This window comes from Cydia pomonella, chromosome 9 (genome assembly GCF_033807575.1).
Source record: "Cydia pomonella isolate Wapato2018A chromosome 9, ilCydPomo1, whole genome shotgun sequence".
Lineage (NCBI taxonomy): Eukaryota > Metazoa > Arthropoda > Insecta > Lepidoptera > Tortricidae > Cydia > Cydia pomonella.
The window spans coordinates 1,018,579-1,036,095 of record NC_084711.1 but is presented as its reverse complement, the minus strand read 5'-3'; the positions used below and the strand labels follow the sequence as shown (position 1 = coordinate 1,036,095).

General features: G+C 50.3%; 1 protein-coding gene across 1 annotated transcript in view; it reads right to left on the bottom strand.

Annotated features, from left to right (window-relative positions):
- Positions 1 to 13: 13 nt before the first annotated feature.
- Positions 14 to 17,517, bottom strand: part of LOC133520979 (uncharacterized) — a 28,521-nt gene continuing 11,017 nt past the window's right edge. Inside the window, exons 6-28 of the mRNA XM_061855698.1 lie at positions 15,075 to 15,214; positions 14,334 to 14,505; positions 13,713 to 13,881; positions 13,379 to 13,528; positions 13,045 to 13,194; positions 12,711 to 12,860; positions 12,377 to 12,526; positions 12,043 to 12,192; positions 11,709 to 11,858; positions 11,375 to 11,524; positions 11,041 to 11,190; positions 10,707 to 10,856; positions 10,373 to 10,522; positions 10,039 to 10,188; positions 9,705 to 9,854; positions 9,371 to 9,520; positions 9,037 to 9,186; positions 7,642 to 7,713; positions 6,881 to 6,941; positions 4,003 to 4,167; positions 815 to 1,025; positions 447 to 702; positions 14 to 416 (exon numbers count right to left, since the gene is read on the bottom strand). Coding sequence (XP_061711682.1) covers positions 14 to 416; positions 447 to 702; positions 815 to 1,025; positions 4,003 to 4,167; positions 6,881 to 6,941; positions 7,642 to 7,713; positions 9,037 to 9,186; positions 9,371 to 9,520; positions 9,705 to 9,854; positions 10,039 to 10,188; positions 10,373 to 10,522; positions 10,707 to 10,856; positions 11,041 to 11,190; positions 11,375 to 11,524; positions 11,709 to 11,858; positions 12,043 to 12,192; positions 12,377 to 12,526; positions 12,711 to 12,860; positions 13,045 to 13,194; positions 13,379 to 13,528; positions 13,713 to 13,881; positions 14,334 to 14,505; positions 15,075 to 15,214 — 3,749 coding nt within the window. The remainder of the gene's footprint in view (positions 417 to 446; positions 703 to 814; positions 1,026 to 4,002; positions 4,168 to 6,880; positions 6,942 to 7,641; positions 7,714 to 9,036; positions 9,187 to 9,370; positions 9,521 to 9,704; positions 9,855 to 10,038; positions 10,189 to 10,372; positions 10,523 to 10,706; positions 10,857 to 11,040; positions 11,191 to 11,374; positions 11,525 to 11,708; positions 11,859 to 12,042; positions 12,193 to 12,376; positions 12,527 to 12,710; positions 12,861 to 13,044; positions 13,195 to 13,378; positions 13,529 to 13,712; positions 13,882 to 14,333; positions 14,506 to 15,074; positions 15,215 to 17,517) is intronic.

The following is a 17,517-nucleotide window of genomic DNA, read 5'->3' as shown; positions in this document are numbered from 1 at the left end:
GGAAGACAGTACATTACCTTGACAGCCGGCCCCAGCCGTATGTGCAGGCAGGCCACGAGCTCCTCGCAGGACGCCATGAGCAGCTCCCTGCCCGCCAGCCTGGCCGCGCCACCAGCATGCCCACCTCCTCCTGGAGTTGTGTAGGAAGACAGTACATTACCTTGACAGCCGGCCCCAGCCGTATGTGCAGGCAGGCCACGAGCTCCTCGCAGGACGCCATGAGCAGCTCCCTGCCCGCCAGCCTGGCCGCGCCACCAGCATGCCCACCTCCTCCTGGAGTTGTGTAGGAAGACAGTACATTACCTTGACAGCCGGCCCCAGCCGTATGTGCAGGCAGGCCACGAGCTCCTCGCAGGACGCCATGAGCAGCTCCCTGCCCGCCAGCCTGGCCGCGCCACCAGCATGCCCACCTCCTCCTGGAGTTGTGTAGGAAGACAGTACATTACCTTGACAGCCGGCCCCAGCCGTATGTGCAGGCAGGCCACGAGCTCCTCGCAGGACGCCATGAGCAGCTCCCTGCCCGCCAGCCGGGCCGCGCCACCAGCATGCCCACCTCCTCCTGGAGTTGTGTAGGAAGACAGTACATTACCTTGACAGCCGGCCCCAGCCGTATGTGCAGGCAGGCCACGAGCTCCTCGCAGGACGCCATGAGCAGCTCCCTGCCCGCCAGCCTGGCCGCGCCACCAGCATGCCCACCTCCTCCTGGAGTTGTGTAGGAAGACAGTACATTACCTTGACAGCCGGCCCCAGCCGTATGTGCAGGCAGGCCACGAGCTCCTCGCAGGACGCCATGAGCAGCTCCCTGCCCGCCAGCCTGGCCGCGCCACCAGCATGCCCACCTCCTCCTGGAGTTGTGTAGGAAGACAGTACATTACCTTGACAGCCGGCCCCAGCCGTATGTGCAGGCAGGCCACGAGCTCCTCGCAGGACGCCATGAGCAGCTCCCTGCCCGCCAGCCGGGCCGCGCGCGCCGCCGCGCCCGCCGCCGCGCCACCCACGAGCGCTACCAGCATGCCCACTTCCTCCTGGGGACGAACATCTCATATAAAAAAAAAAGCTGTATAAGAGGGCGCCATAAACCCAGGAAATTACAAAGGAATAAAAAATAAACGCGCCCCACGCGAAATATTCTTTCGATTAAAATTTCGTTACTTTTCTATGGGCTCATTTTGCTATTTTATAAAGCCAGATCATTGGTTTGCCTTGCTAGGCATTCTATCCGCCTAATGGTGTCAAACGGAGCGGATGTTTAGGAGTCCTTTTGCTCCAAGTTTTATACCAACACGTATAGTCGAGCCGTTAACCACGTATAATACGATGAACTTTATCGACAAATCACCCCCCATACCTATGTTTTTTCTCAACCATTTTAAAACTGCACCGCTTCAGAGTTTTTTGCTGCCAAACACGACTGCATTTGGTTAATGTACCCATTATCTGTCCATTTACATATCACATATAAAAAAAATATAAATCATTCGATAGCTTATGAATTAGGGCATTAATTTCAAGCATAAATGTTACAGAAAATTTTCCAGGATTACCCGAGAATTGATAACAAAGATAAAAATTGTCTTCAAAAATTTACTTTTTTTTACATTTTTTTTTTCGAAAATGAGGTCGTTGACCTGTACTTTTTTGTTTATTGTTAAATGGTAGTACAGGATGTCAGCTAAAAGTTGACATCAAAATGATAGCCCTAGTTAAAACACTTCACAAGTTACACGAGTCCAAACAAGACCTTCTGTAATGAGCGTCAACTTAGTTCCAAAGAAACATTGCCCGCCGCCCGAATTATCATTTGGAACTAAATCAACTTAGTTCGACGCACATTACAGAAGGTCGTGTTTGGACTCGTGTAACTTGTGAAATGTTGATTGATTGTAATAGAGAGATAAAGTCTAAGAAAAAAACGTGCCCCTTTATTTGACATCCAAAACAGATGGCGCTGATTTGCGGTAACTCTGATTTTCAAAAGTTGACGTTTGTCAATTCAGTGACCGCAAAACGTGTTTTTTTCTTTGACTTTCTCGCTCTACAATCAATAATAATAATATATGTAGTTTATTTCTCATTGTTTGTAGTTTCTATTTACTTATTTTATAAACTTTACACTTATGTGGTTTTGCACTGCCCAATAACTTTATTTCTAGCCACTGAATCGCTATCTGAAGGTTGTCTGGAAGAGATCGCTTTTTAGCGATAAGTCCGCCTGTTGTTACCTACTTACATATGTCCTTTTTTTTTTTTTTTGTTTGTAACATGTATATTTCTTTGTAGTGCACAATAAAGTATTTTATTATTATTATTAATCAATTCTCTTTGTTAATAGGTAAGGGGTTGCCTAAATCTTCCAAACTTTTAATTTATCTGAGTAGAAAATGTATGTTTTCTGTAAAAGCTTAGAGTCTAACCAAGATAAGTTGGCAGCAATTTTGATAGCCCAGACGGTGCACGCGTTATCTTAAACGTCAAACTTCTATGAAATGATGACGTTTACTTGACACTTGCACCGTCTGGGCTACGGAAGGTAAGGAAATAAATCTCCATGTACCAAAAAGTGTCATCAAAAAAGCTTAAATAGGTGGCGCTACAATACCTAGAATACATGAACAAAAAAATCAAATCATAGACAGCGACTTCACCCCGTCAATAGCGCCTAGGTTCTTAGCTACTCTAGCACTACTCTGGAGAGATTTGGAACTATTATTTATAGCTGACAGCTGGACACTTTTGCAACAGTTCTACCATAACAGATGTCACTCCTCTTAATTCCACACTCCACAGTCTGGGCTATCAAAATTGCTGCCAACTTATCTAGGTCTGACTCTATCTTTTTTTCTGGTTTTCTAGTGTAGAGATGAGGAACTGAGTTCTGTAATCAGGCTCTTAAGGTATTCACAACATAGATTCTTAAATATCAAGCTGGGTTTATTAACGCAGACTATTTTGGGATAAAATAATGGTTTGTTTTAGGACCCTTTGGCAGGTAAGAGCAGTCCATTAGTTTCTTTGAGTGAAATAATGCTCAACTTGATATTTCATTTTCATAACACATAATAGTTAGCAAATAAAAGGTAGTACTTCTTTATACATTCGGAAGGCCTAGAAACTATAAGTCTTAGGAGAAAATTCCTAATTCTTCAATTAATCATGATTAACATTAACCAATTTAAAAATAACCAATTAACGATAAAAACTAAACTGTATTTTTTTTATAATCAGTTTCATTTTTATCGAGAATAAAAAACTTATTATTTTTAAAACCATGCCTGTAAGGTGGCAGAGAATATTACGCCACTGATCAGAGTGCTCGGTAACTCGTTATAAGACTCCATGAGACGTAACACGGTAACTCGCGAATAGCAACAGCTGTGTGGAAATACAGAAACAATCGCTCATATCCCCAGAAAGGGTATATGTCTTATCTAAGGGTGTATATCTAATCTAAGGGTGTATATCTAATGTAAGGATGTATATCTAATATAAGGGTGTATATCTAATCTAAGGGTGTATATCTAATGTAAGGATGTATATCTAATGTAAGGGTGTATATCTAATCTAAGGGTGTATACCTACTCCAAGGGTGTATATCTAATCTAAGGGTGTATACCTACACCAAGGGTGTATATCTAATCTAAGGGTGTATACCTACTCTAAGGGTGTATATCTAATCTAAGGGTGTATATCTAATCTAAGGGTGTATACCTACTCTAAGGGTGTATATCTAATCTAAGGGTGTATATCTAATCTAAGGGTGTATACCTACTCTAAGGGTGTATATCTAATCTAAGGGTGTATAACTACTCTAAGGGTGTATATCTAATCTAAGGGTGTATATTTTATCTAAGAGTGTAATGAATTAATGATATGTGAGTAAGTAAATGAGTGGAAACCTGTAATTGGCTTCTCTGATACATATTTATGTTAATCTAGTTTTAGTTTACTTAAGCTGTTGGTTTTCCGAATAAAATAAAATAAAATAATATCCATTATAATGACCTGCGTCCATATATCGGGGCGGCTCGGCAGCTGCAGCGCGGCGATGTGGCGGCGCACGTCGGGCCGCAGCGCCCGCGCCGCGCGCGGCTCGCGAGGGCGGCGCGCGCGCCAGCGCCGGCTGCCGCTGCCGCCGTTACTGCTCGATATCGATTCCTCGTCGGAGCCCTGAACATTTATGGAAAATAATAGCATCAGAAACAACACAACTGATAAATAAAATAAAAAAGCCATTTATTCCTTAATATCGTTGCAATATACAAATGTGAATGCATGCATTATTAACATTATTAATTTTAATTCATAGATAATTTACTTATGAATATATTCTGAAATTCTAAAATTGTTTACATTATGTCATTAATTTGAAATTAATTTGATTGAAATATAATTTAATAAATATTAATTGTCTAATGAATATATAACTTATGTCTTGAATATTAAGGACCTCTCTCGAGTATAGGCCTCCTCCAACTCTTTCCATTTATCTCTAATTTTGCCTTTTTCCATCCATTGTTGTCCTGCTACTTTAATAATTTCATCTGACCATCTTTCTAATGGTTTTCCTTGCCTGCGTTTTCCCGCTGGACCCGGCCATGTTGTCACCGACTTTGTCCACTTGTTGTCGTTCATTCTTGTGACATGACCAGCCCATCGCCATTTCAATTTTTTGCAATATGTCAGAGCGTCAATTACTTTTGTTTTTTGTCTTATTTCTGTGTTTTTCTTCTTATCGACACGTTTTATATTTAGAATACTCCGCTCTATGCTTCTTTGGCACGTGTTGATTTTATTTTTTGTGTACGAATTGAAAATCCACGTTTGACATCCATAAGAAAGGCATGGTAATATGCAGGAATCCAGTATTTTCTTTTTTAGTTTCAGGGGCAGGTTTGATTTTAACGGTTCTTTGTAACTCCAGTATTTGTTCCAGGATATTTTAACACGTCTATCTACTTCATCCAGATGTCGGGTTTTCTTGAAGGAAATCTGTTTACCCAGGTAGATGTAGGTTTCAACATAGTCAAGAGTGTTATTATTTACTTTGATAGAGTCCCGATTGTGGTTTGTCATGATTTTTGTTTTAGACGTGTTCAGTTCTAGACCTATATTTTTACTTACAACGTATATATCTTCGATCATTGATTGTAACTGTGCGGCTGATTCTGAGAAAAGTACAATGTCGTCTGCAAATCGTAGGTTACTTAAATATTTTCCTTCAATATTTATGCCTTTGTTACACCAGTTTAGGTTCTTCATTATATTTTGTAAAACAGTAATAAATATTCTTGGCGACAAGGGGTCCCCCTGTCTTACACCTCTGCAGATATTTACCTCTGAGCCCACTCTATCCAACTTAACTCTACTAACGCTTTTAGAGTAAATGTCTTTAATGAGGTCTATTATTTCCAGCGGTACGTTGCATTCAGTTAGAGCGTTCCACATGCTAGTGTGTGAGATAGAATCGAACGCTTTTGCATAATCTATAAAAGCGAGGTAGAGTGGTTGCCTTTGCTCCTGAAACTTCTCTATTATTTGGTCTAAAACATGAATGTGATCCATGGTAGAGAAGCCTTTCCTGAACCCAGCCTGCTCTACTGGCTGATGCTCCTCCGTGAATTTTGAGATTCGTTGCTCTATCATAGAGGCGAACAATTTGTACAAAGTAGGTTGCAGGCTGATTGGCCGGTAGTTGCCAATATCTGCAGGGTCTCCTTTTTTATATAATAAAATGATGTCCGATTTGGCCCATTCAGTAGGTATTGTACGTGAATTTAAAATTTTGTTAAAAAGAGCTGTTAAGTGCGGCGATAACAAGAATCTACCGACCTTGATTGCTTCGTTGGTAATCTCATCAGAACCGCTACTCTTATCCGTTTTCAATGACTCTATCTTTTTCAATATCTCACTATCGGTGAATCTTTCTATATTTGTCACGTTAGTTGCTTGAACAGGTTTATCTATACCTGGAGAGATATTAGCATTTTTTTGTGAGTAAAGGTTTCTGTAAAATTCCGTTGCTGTATTAATTATTTTGGTTCTTGAGTAAAGCTTGTTTCCAGTATGTGACTCTGTTAAGGTTGCAATCCATTGCTTAGACTTGTTAATTTCTTTAAATCCCTTTTTTAAGCTTCCAGTCATTTCTAAATATTTTTCTAATATATTAAGCCTATGCTAGGCTAGGCTAAGCCAACTGATATAGAATTGATAATAATAAGTTAGTCAGTAAGCTAGTATGGTTAGTAGTATTAAGATCATATATATATTGTATGCTCGAAACGGGCAACTGTTGGTTCGACTATCTCTTGTATGTGACATCTTATGTACACAGTTAACAATGAATAAATACTTTACAACTTGCGATGTAACTTAAAGCTCAGACAACCTGACTCCAAATTTGACTGCCTAATATGTCCGACCGATCTGTCATTTTACGACTAAGTTAATACAAAAACAGGATAATGATGGATGATGTATAAGATTGGTTGCCCAATAAGTAGTTTAACGTACAGTCGCGGACTTGGATGCCATTGGATATTTCCATTGCCGGATTTAGAGGTCTGGAGGCCTCGGACAATAAAGGAGTGGAGGCCCCCTGGCCCCAAATTTTTTCCAAATAAAATGGTAAATTTTCCGAATTCTCTATTGTGGGGGCCCCTCTTTTGTGGAGGCCAGGGGCAGTAGCCCCGGTTGCCCTCCCCTAAATCCGGCCCTGGATATTTCATATTAGTTATGACGGTCAAATTAGCTTGAACCCTAAATTTAACAATTAAATCTGTGACCACACGTGACGCCTAGACGTATTTTAATATCTGGGATGTTAATTTTAAATCAAGTAAATAACAAAAATGCTTTGAAAACATTATTATATTAAACTCACTGGGTCCGCTTTCGAGACTTCTTCCACTCTCTTATGTTTTGGAGGTCTTCCTCTTGTAGGTCTAAAACAAAAACAAATCAATAAGTAGCAAATACAAAGTTTCATATAAAAAAATTAACAATAAGAATGTTTAATTTATGTATTTTTTATTTTTTATGATGACGCATTTCCACCTATCCGTTCCATGCATATATCAATATGCATTCTGGGTAATGTAATATGATAAATCGAAATTTATGATCTATGATGAAAATTGCATAAAGAAATTATGAATGAATTCATTCATAAGGTGGAAATGTACTCTTGCAGGGTGTACAGTGAGCTGTAAAATTCCATGGAGAAATTATGAATGAATTCACTGATAAAGTCGTCATGCACTTTAACGGCTGATGGTACAGTCGAGTACACAGATATCTTTACAGCCCAACATTTCAAATATATGTCAACGCGACCTTAAAGTCAGTGTCATAGAGGCGTGTAAATATATTATTGGCATGTTGGCTTGTAAAGATGTTGGTGACGTCGACTGTACATATGAAATATTACTAATAAAACAAATTATCGCGAAGCGTCTGGTTGACATAACTGGTGACCGAAGAGCTGGCGGCTTCCTCGCACAACATATCAGGATTGCGATACAACTTGGAAATGCCGCCGGCATCCTTGGTACAATGCCTCAAGGGCCTATTTTAAGCTAGTTAATAATTTAGATACTCTTAACTTAACAAATATATAATTTCAACTTTAATTTGATTACATACTTCTCTTTAGGTGTGTGCGTGTCGCTCGTAGGTGTCAGTGTTTCAGCCGTTTTCGGAGGCCTACCGAGGGGCCTGCAACAATCATTAGTACTCATTATTCATATGCTGCGTTTGAAGGTGAAGCAAAAAATATATGCTTTCGAGATTTCACCTTGACACGGATAATTCTGTCTGTGTTCAATTATTGGTCGTTTATTTGTAGTAATTTCGTAATAGCTTTCAGATGAGATTATGATCAGTTATGGCAGATTGCGGAAGAGTACTTCGGCGTTCCTGGGACCTCGCCCCAGTGTTGGCCAAACGCTAATGCAATTTAACCATTAAAAATTACCCATTAAAAAGGTTAATTTAAATTAACCATTAACAATTAAGGAAAATTAATTGTTAATTGCAATTAACATTAATTTGCATTAACATCAATTACTTCACAAGCCATTAAAAATTAAATAAATTGTTAATGAAAATTAAAAACGTGATTAATAATTAACAATTAAAGAGAATAAATATCGTAGTTTTACAAAAGGCGTCCAACGGATTAAGGGTCTACAAGACTGAACTTATATAAGTTTTAAGTATATATAACTCATCCTCCTGATGAGCCCTGGCAGTGCCTAGTGGAACTCAGATTTGGTGTACCAGAGGCATACGCTGTTTTGGTCATCCGACTCGTCTTGATGAGCACTTGGAAGAGCAGTATCCACGATAGAGCTTATGCTGAACCCTGGCAGTACCTAGTGGAACTCAGGTTTGGTGCAACATAGACACACGCTGTTTTGGTCATCTGACTCGTCTTGATGAGCACTTGGAAGAGCAGTACTTAACCTTCATTCAATTCATACTTAATGCAATTGATTCATTGCGAAATTAATGGTTAATGCAATTGGTTAATGGTTAATTAGAATTAACAATTACGGCCAACACTGGCTCGCCCTATAGCTCGGAGGCGACAAGAAAATAATAATTAAATAATAAATTATAAATATATTATCTTATATTTATATTTATTTATCAAGAGGGTTATAGATTATTGGTTTCATTGCTCTATAAATTGAATTCCCTTTTTAGGGGCTAGTGGGTCAGCAATTAGTTACTTCAGGGGTCCGGTTTTTAAAATAAAATGACCATCACAGTCCGTTTCTACTTGAGTTTATTAAATAACCAAATGTAATGTACAGCACCAAATAGTTCGGCGGTCCAGACCCTGTGATCGTGGCCCGCCATTTGGTGTTTTAGTTTTGTGGAATTATTATTTACTAGCATTTGTCCGTGACTTCGTCTGGGCGGAATTAGTGATTAGGGTAGCTTATTTTGTATCCAATCTGATTTCCTATACTAAGAGCCCAGCCCGGCAGCCGCCCCGCCGCACGGGTGCGGAGCACTGCTTGCACTTCATACCTCATAGGCCGCTCGGCAGCGAGCCGGTCGGGCGGCGCGGGCGAGGCGGGCGCGCGGTAGGGGCAGGCGGAGGCCGCCACGTGCTGCTTGTGCGCGCCGCCGCGCAGCGAGCCCAGCCCGGCGGCCGCCCCGCCGCACGGGCGCGGAGCACTGCTTGCACTTCATACCTCATAGGCCGCTCGGCAGCGAGCCGGTCGGGCGGCGCGGGCGAGGCGGGCGCGCGGTAGGGGCAGGCGGAGGCCGCCACGTGCTGCTTGTGCGCGCCGCCGCGCAGCGAGCCCAGCCCGGCGGCCGCCCCGCCGCACGGGCGCGGAGCACTGCTTGCACTTCATACCTCATAGGCCGCTCGGCAGCGAGCCGGTCGGGCGGCGCGGGCGAGGCGGGCGCGCGGTAGGGGCAGGCGGAGGCCGCCACGTGCTGCTTGTGCGCGCCGCCGCGCAGCGAGCCCAGCCCGGCGGCCGCCCCGCCGCACGGGCGCGGAGCACTGCTTGCACTTCATACCTCATAGGCCGCTCGGCAGCGAGCCGGTCGGGCGGCGCGGGCGAGGCGGGCGCGCGGTAGGGGCAGGCGGAGGCCGCCACGTGCTGCTTGTGCGCGCCGCCGCGCAGCGAGCCCAGCCCGGCGGCCGCCCCGCCGCACGGGCGCGGAGCACTGCTTGCACTTCATACCTCATAGGCCGCTCGGCAGCGAGCCGGTCGGGCGGCGCGGGCGAGGCGGGCGCGCGGTAGGGGCAGGCGGAGGCCGCCACGTGCTGCTTGTGCGCGCCGCCGCGCAGCGAGCCCAGCCCGGCGGCCGCCCCGCCGCACGGGCGCGGAGCACTGCTTGCACTTCATACCTCATAGGCCGCTCGGCAGCGAGCCGGTCGGGCGGCGCGGGCGAGGCGGGCGCGCGGTAGGGGCAGGCGGAGGCCGCCACGTGCTGCTTGTGCGCGCCGCCGCGCAGCGAGCCCAGCCCGGCGGCCGCCCCGCCGCACGGGCGCGGAGCACTGCTTGCACTTCATACCTCATAGGCCGCTCGGCAGCGAGCCGGTCGGGCGGCGCGGGCGAGGCGGGCGCGCGGTAGGGGCAGGCGGAGGCCGCCACGTGCTGCTTGTGCGCGCCGCCGCGCAGCGAGCCCAGCCCGGCGGCCGCCCCGCCGCACGGGCGCGGAGCACTGCTTGCACTTCATACCTCATAGGCCGCTCGGCAGCGAGCCGGTCGGGCGGCGCGGGCGAGGCGGGCGCGCGGTAGGGGCAGGCGGAGGCCGCCACGTGCTGCTTGTGCGCGCCGCCGCGCAGCGAGCCCAGCCCGGCGGCCGCCCCGCCGCACGGGCGCGGAGCACTGCTTGCACTTCATACCTCATAGGCCGCTCGGCAGCGAGCCGGTCGGGCGGCGCGGGCGAGGCGGGCGCGCGGTAGGGGCAGGCGGAGGCCGCCACGTGCTGCTTGTGCGCGCCGCCGCGCAGCGAGCCCAGCCCGGCGGCCGCCCCGCCGCACGGGCGCGGAGCACTGCTTGCACTTCATACCTCATAGGCCGCTCGGCAGCGAGCCGGTCGGGCGGCGCGGGCGAGGCGGGCGCGCGGTAGGGGCAGGCGGAGGCCGCCACGTGCTGCTTGTGCGCGCCGCCGCGCAGCGAGCCCAGCCCGGCGGCCGCCCCGCCGCACGGGCGCGGAGCACTGCTTGCACTTCATACCTCATAGGCCGCTCGGCAGCGAGCCGGTCGGGCGGCGCGGGCGAGGCGGGCGCGCGGTAGGGGCAGGCGGAGGCCGCCACGTGCTGCTTGTGCGCGCCGCCGCGCAGCGAGCCCAGCCCGGCGGCCGCCCCGCCGCACGGGCGCGGAGCACTGCTTGCACTTCATACCTCATAGGCCGCTCGGCAGCGAGCCGGTCGGGCGGCGCGGGCGAGGCGGGCGCGCGGTAGGGGCAGGCGGAGGCCGCCACGTGCTGCTTGTGCGCGCCGCCGCGCAGCGAGCCCAGCCCGGCGGCCGCCCCGCCGCACGGGCGCGGAGCACTGCTTGCACTTCATACCTCATAGGCCGCTCGGCAGCGAGCCGGTCGGGCGGCGCGGGCGAGGCGGGCGCGCGGTAGGGGCAGGCGGAGGCCGCCACGTGCTGCTTGTGCGCGCCGCCGCGCAGCGAGCCCAGCCCGGCGGCCGCCCCGCCGCACGGGCGCGGAGCACTGCTTGCACTTCATACCTCATAGGCCGCTCGGCAGCGAGCCGGTCGGGCGGCGCGGGCGAGGCGGGCGCGCGGTAGGGGCAGGCGGAGGCCGCCACGTGCTGCTTGTGCGCGCCGCCGCGCAGCGAGCCCAGCCCGGCGGCCGCCCCGCCGCACGGGCGCGGAGCACTGCTTGCACTTCATACCTCATAGGCCGCTCGGCAGCGAGCCGGTCGGGCGGCGCGGGCGAGGCGGGCGCGCGGTAGGGGCAGGCGGAGGCCGCCACGTGCTGCTTGTGCGCGCCGCCGCGCAGCGAGCCCAGCCCGGCGGCCGCCCCGCCGCACGGGCGCGGAGCACTGCTTGCACTTCATACCTCATAGGCCGCTCGGCAGCGAGCCGGTCGGGCGGCGCGGGCGAGGCGGGCGCGCGGTAGGGGCAGGCGGAGGCCGCCACGTGCTGCTTGTGCGCGCCGCCGCGCAGCGAGCCCAGCCCGGCGGCCGCCCCGCCGCACGGGCGCGGAGCACTGCTTGCACTTCATACCTCATAGGCCGCTCGGCAGCGAGCCGGTCGGGCGGCGCGGGCGAGGCGGGCGCGCGGTAGGGGCAGGCGGAGGCCGCCACGTGCTGCTTGTGCGCGCCGCCGCGCAGCGAGCCCAGCCCGGCGGCCGCCCCGCCGCACGGGCGCGGAGCACTGCTTGCACTTCATACCTCATAGGCCGCTCGGCAGCGAGCCGGTCGGGCGGCGCGGGCGAGGCGGGCGCGCGGTAGGGGCAGGCGGAGGCCGCCACGTGCTGCTTGTGCGCGCCGCCGCGCAGCGAGCCCAGCCCGGCGGCCGCCCCGCCGCACGGGCGCGGAGCACTGCTTGCACTTCATACCTCATAGGCCGCTCGGCAGCGAGCCGGTCGGGCGGCGCGGGCGAGGCGGGCGCGCGGTAGGGGCAGGCGGAGGCCGCCACGTGCTGCTTGTGCGCGCCGCCGCGCAGCGAGCCCAGCCCGGCGGCCGCCCCGCCGCACGGGCGCGGAGCACTGCTTGCACTTCATACCTCATAGGCCGCTCGGCAGCGAGCCGGTCGGGCGGCGCGGGCGAGGCGGGCGCGCGGTAGGGGCAGGCGGAGGCCGCCACGTGCTGCTTGTGCGCGCCGCCGCGCAGCGAGCCCAGCCCGGCGGCCGCCCCGCCGCACGGGCGCGGAGCACTGCTTGCACTTCATACCTCATAGGCCGCTCGGCAGCGAGCCGGTCGGGCGGCGCGGGCGAGGCGGGCGCGCGGTAGGGGCAGGCGGAGGCCGCCACGTGCTGCTTGTGCGCGCCGCCGCGCAGCGAGCCCAGCCCGGCGGCCGCCCCGCCGCACGGGCGCGGAGCACTGCTTGCACTTCATACCTCATAGGCCGCTCGGCAGCGAGCCGGTCGGGCGGCGCGGGCGAGGCGGGCGCGCGGTAGGGGCAGGCGGAGGCCGCCACGTGCTGCTTGTGCGCGCCGCCGCGCAGCGAGCCCAGCCCGGCGGCCGCCCCGCCGCACGGGCGCGGAGCACTGCTTGCACTTCATACCTCATAGGCCGCTCGGCAGCGAGCCGGTCGGGCGGCGCGGGCGAGGCGGGCGCGCGGTAGGGGCAGGCGGAGGCCGCCACGTGCTGCTTGTGCGCGCCGCCGCGCAGCGAGCCCAGCCCGGCGGCCGCCCCGCCGCACGGGCGCGGAGCACTGCTTGCACTTCATACCTCATAGGCCGCTCGGCAGCGAGCCGGTCGGGCGGCGCGGGCGAGGCGGGCGCGCGGTAGGGGCAGGCGGAGGCCGCCACGTGCTGCTTGTGCGCGCCGCCGCGCAGCGAGCCCAGCCCGGCGGCCGCCCCGCCGCACGGGCGCGGAGCACTGCTTGCACTTCATACCTCATAGGCCGCTCGGCAGCGAGCCGGTCGGGCGGCGCGGGCGAGGCGGGCGCGCGGTAGGGGCAGGCGGAGGCCGCCACGTGCTGCTTGTGCGCGCCGCCGCGCAGCGAGCCCAGCCCGGCGGCCGCCCCGCCGCACGGGCGCGGAGCACTGCTTGCACTTCATACCTCATAGGCCGCTCGGCAGCGAGCCGGTCGGGCGGCGCGGGCGAGGCGGGCGCGCGGTAGGGGCAGGCGGAGGCCGCCACGTGCTGCTTGTGCGCGCCGCCGCGCAGCGAGCCCAGCCCGGCGGCCGCCCCGCCGCACGGGCGCGGAGCACTGCTTGCACTTCATACCTCATAGGCCGCTCGGCAGCGAGCCGGTCGGGCGGCGCGGGCGAGGCGGGCGCGCGGTAGGGGCAGGCGGAGGCCGCCACGTGCTGCTTGTGCGCGCCGCCGCGCAGCGAGCCCAGCCCGGCGGCCGCCCCGCCGCACGGGCGCGGAGCACTGCTTGCACTTCATACCTCATAGGCCGCTCGGCAGCGAGCCGGTCGGGCGGCGCGGGCGAGGCGGGCGCGCGGTAGGGGCAGGCGGAGGCCGCCACGTGCTGCTTGTGCGCGCCGCCGCGCAGCGAGCCCAGCCCGGCGGCCGCCCCGCCGCACGGGCGCGGAGCACTGCTTGCACTTCATACCTCATAGGCCGCTCGGCAGCGAGCCGGTCGGGCGGCGCGGGCGAGGCGGGCGCGCGGTAGGGGCAGGCGGAGGCCGCCACGTGCTGCTTGTGCGCGCCGCCGCGCAGCGAGCCCAGCCCGCGGCAGCCGCCCACGCCGCACGGACCTAGAACCACTGCTTCCTCCGCCGCTAGAAAAAAAGAGATACTTGGTTCATAACTTGCTCCAAGGATTTGTAGCACCATATGTAGTCTAACACTTGACACGCTCGACGCTGATGCCAACCAAATATTTGTTTTAACCAATGTATGGAACTAACTAGGCATCAGCGTAAATTTGATTTGACATTTCATAAAGAACGGCTCATTTAATGACACTATAATTTGATTTGGCATTTCATAAAGAACGGCTCATTTAATGACACTATAGTTTATGACCTCAGTTCTCGACCAATCCTAAACTGATTTAATACAGCGAAAATTAAAAATATATAACATGTAGTCAGCTGCAGAGAAAAGGTACTCCTCCTGCTATTTTTTTTTATGGTAGAGGAGGCAAACGAGCAGTCGGATCACCTGATGGTAAGCGATTACCGCCGCCCATGGACACCTGCAACACCAGAGTACTGTTGAATATACTTACTTAGCGGCGGCTCGAGCGGATGTCCGGTTTTCAAACACCAGCCAACTGGATGAATATCAGGCGAATCATCGTCCAGCCAGTAGGAGAGCTCGTCCGGCCAGCCGTCGAACGCGACGCGGACCTGGTGGTCCTTCACCTCGCTTACGCTGGCTACGCGGATCAGGAACGGGACCTGCACATTACACAAACAAAAAATAACTGTCAAGCTTCGTAATTAAATAAAAAAATTCGAGGTTCTACAATATCATGTTACCGGCTACACTCTTTCTAATAAACCGAAGTTGATATTTTGTCTGATATCTCGTCATAAACTCTCGTACCATACTTGGCGACTTTAAAACGATTAATTAATTACTAATAGCACCACACTTAACTGTCAGTGGGAAATATTACGCAAAACTCTGCGTAGGGGGCGCCACAAACACAAACAGTAAACAAACCGCCTTGATGTTATATTTCTTCGTAACAAACAATCTGTACGCGGCGGCATTGCGGCATGCCGCGGTATCCCCCAATATGCGCCGGAGTGCTCCTCGGCGCCAGTGTGCGCTACGCGGAGGAAATGCTCTTCGATGATCTGCGCTGTGCTCCTCCAAGTTGGAGCACTGACTCTACCACGAAATGCGCGAAAGCCGTTAGCAATCCTATCGAAAATGGTTAGCAGGATTGGATGTTTAATACCTTGTCTTTCTCGGGTGAGTCATGGATGGCATGTGTTGGTATATAAGATAAGTGGCATACCCTTTTGTCGACGACCTCGAGCTTCATGCCGGGCTTGAAGCCGTGCGGCGCGCGCGTCTTGAAGGCGCGCGGGGGCGCCGCCGCGGCCCCCGTGTCGGCCAGGTAGCTGTCCCAGGAGAACGACTCCGGGTCCTTGTAGACTGGAAATAATCATGTACATTACATACCATTTACTATTAATATTTTTTTTTATATTTAGAGCAACAACAGCCGTAAATAAAAGTTTTACATATGAGTGATTACATAACAGATGGCCTATGACAGTTAGCCACTAATTACGTTTTACTTAGCATAACGTAAGTCGTATCTAGGTATTATCATAATAAACAGTTTAAAAAAGACCGTGTGCTCATCACAAAATGCTCATCATTAATTATGAGTTTACGATTCTATACAAATACATACATTTTTGCCAAGACGGATACGTCAACAAGTTCGTAGACGTAAAGATCTGATGTAAAGTTATTATACATATGTACAAATATTGTTCGTTTTTATTTCAGTGCATATGCCTCAATAAATCTGCCGTTCATAGTTTATTTTGGTATGTCAATACTACACAATCGAGTATGACTTTACACTAGGTGATTAGAAATATTTAAAATAAATTAAAAAGAAGAGTAGCATGTTAATACTTATAGAAGTATAGCAAATTTAATGCATAAATATACATAATTGTGTGTGTCCGACGGTCAGGCCAAATAGAGTGGTGAATAATTTAATCTTAATTTTATTTGTATATGGATAACTCAACGTACGCGTATTTGCAATTTGTATTGAACCTCACTTTAGATGATTTCTTGCAACAAAAAATTGTTTAGAAAAAGATTGCTTGAAAAAGAGGTTCGAAGTCACCTGGGATATAATTCCCATATTAAGTATATTGTGGGGTTTGTAAATTTAAAAAATCCTGACCTAGCACGTTATTATTAGTTACTTAAAAACCAATTGGTTATCTTAAAATTATTAATTGGCTTATTATCAGTGATCGTAACTTTTCCAGCAATTTTGGTGCAGCATAGTAAAAATTAGCAATATTATTCACATTGTTCCTAGGGAATTGATCAGTTAAGGTTAATATTACAGTTATTAACTCTAATTAACTATTCTAGCTAGAGTAGCGGATACAGATGCTGTTAACGAACAATGCTGCACCAAAATTGCTTGAAAAGTTACGATCACTGCTTATTATTAAACATACTATTGTTATGTTAATAATGATGAAATTGATAATTCAATGTATATATACCGTATTTTTTGACATTTAGATTTTATTCTAGAAATTTTCTAGACTAGTATTTTTATACAATTTTGGTGTTTGACGATCCTTTTGTGAAATTCTTATTATTGCCATATATATAATAATTTTTTGAGAACAATAATAACTGCATCAATAAATTGTCCAGTACGACCTCCTCCAGCTCGGCTCAGCCGAGGCCAACTGATGCAACCTCCTTTTCCACTGTGCGCCTCCAGGGAAGTTTTCCTGGGAATTTTGTATTTAATTAAAATTGAAGGGTACAACATTTTGCTGTTTTACTCGTCTTCATATTGATTTGTGTATGTTATACGCGGAGACAGTTAAATACCCATTGCGAGTAGTAAACGAGATAAAGCGACTAATGCTAACGTAACTTCGTACGTGTCTTCAATTACAGATACATTTAAACTTTTCATTTTCACCATATATCGAGCATTGGATTCTTTAAATAGGAATGTTGAGGAATTTATAAATTAGTATTTAATAAATTGAATACTAATTTAATTGGCGGGTTCAAACCCCGGCTCGTACCAATGAGTTTTTCGGAACTTATGTACGAAATATTATTTGATATTTACCAGTCTGTTTTCGGTGAAGGAAAACATCGTGAGGAAACCGGACTAATCCCAACAAGGCCTAGTTTACCCTCTGGGTTGGAACGTCAGATGGCAGTCGCTTTCGTAAAAAACTAGTGCCGTCGCCAAATCTTGGGATTAGTTGTCAAGCGGACCCCAGCCTCCCATGAGCCGTGGCAAAATGCCGCGACAACGCGAAGAGGAAGATTTAATAAATTGGAAACAACTCACAATAAGTAATTTAACCGTGACGTGAAATTTAAATGTTTCATATAAGCACCATAGCTGTCTACTGTTTTAATAGTTCGAAAAATAATTCGTTTTTTTTTTGCATTAGAAAGATGGTAAGCGATTTTGACGTGTCTTTATATTGAAAAACACTTGAACAGTAAGTCACGGCAAATATGGAACAATTATAAATCATACACGATCATTTACATTCTTTTGCTTAACTGAATTTTAAAAAACGTTTTCGTAAAAAGACAACATTGTTTACCTTTTTTTTTAAGAAAAAAAAACCGAACGATAGCACTGTCAATTAAAACATGCACCTAATAACCAATTGTTTACTCACTGATTAAGGAAGGAAAACATGAGACATCATGAA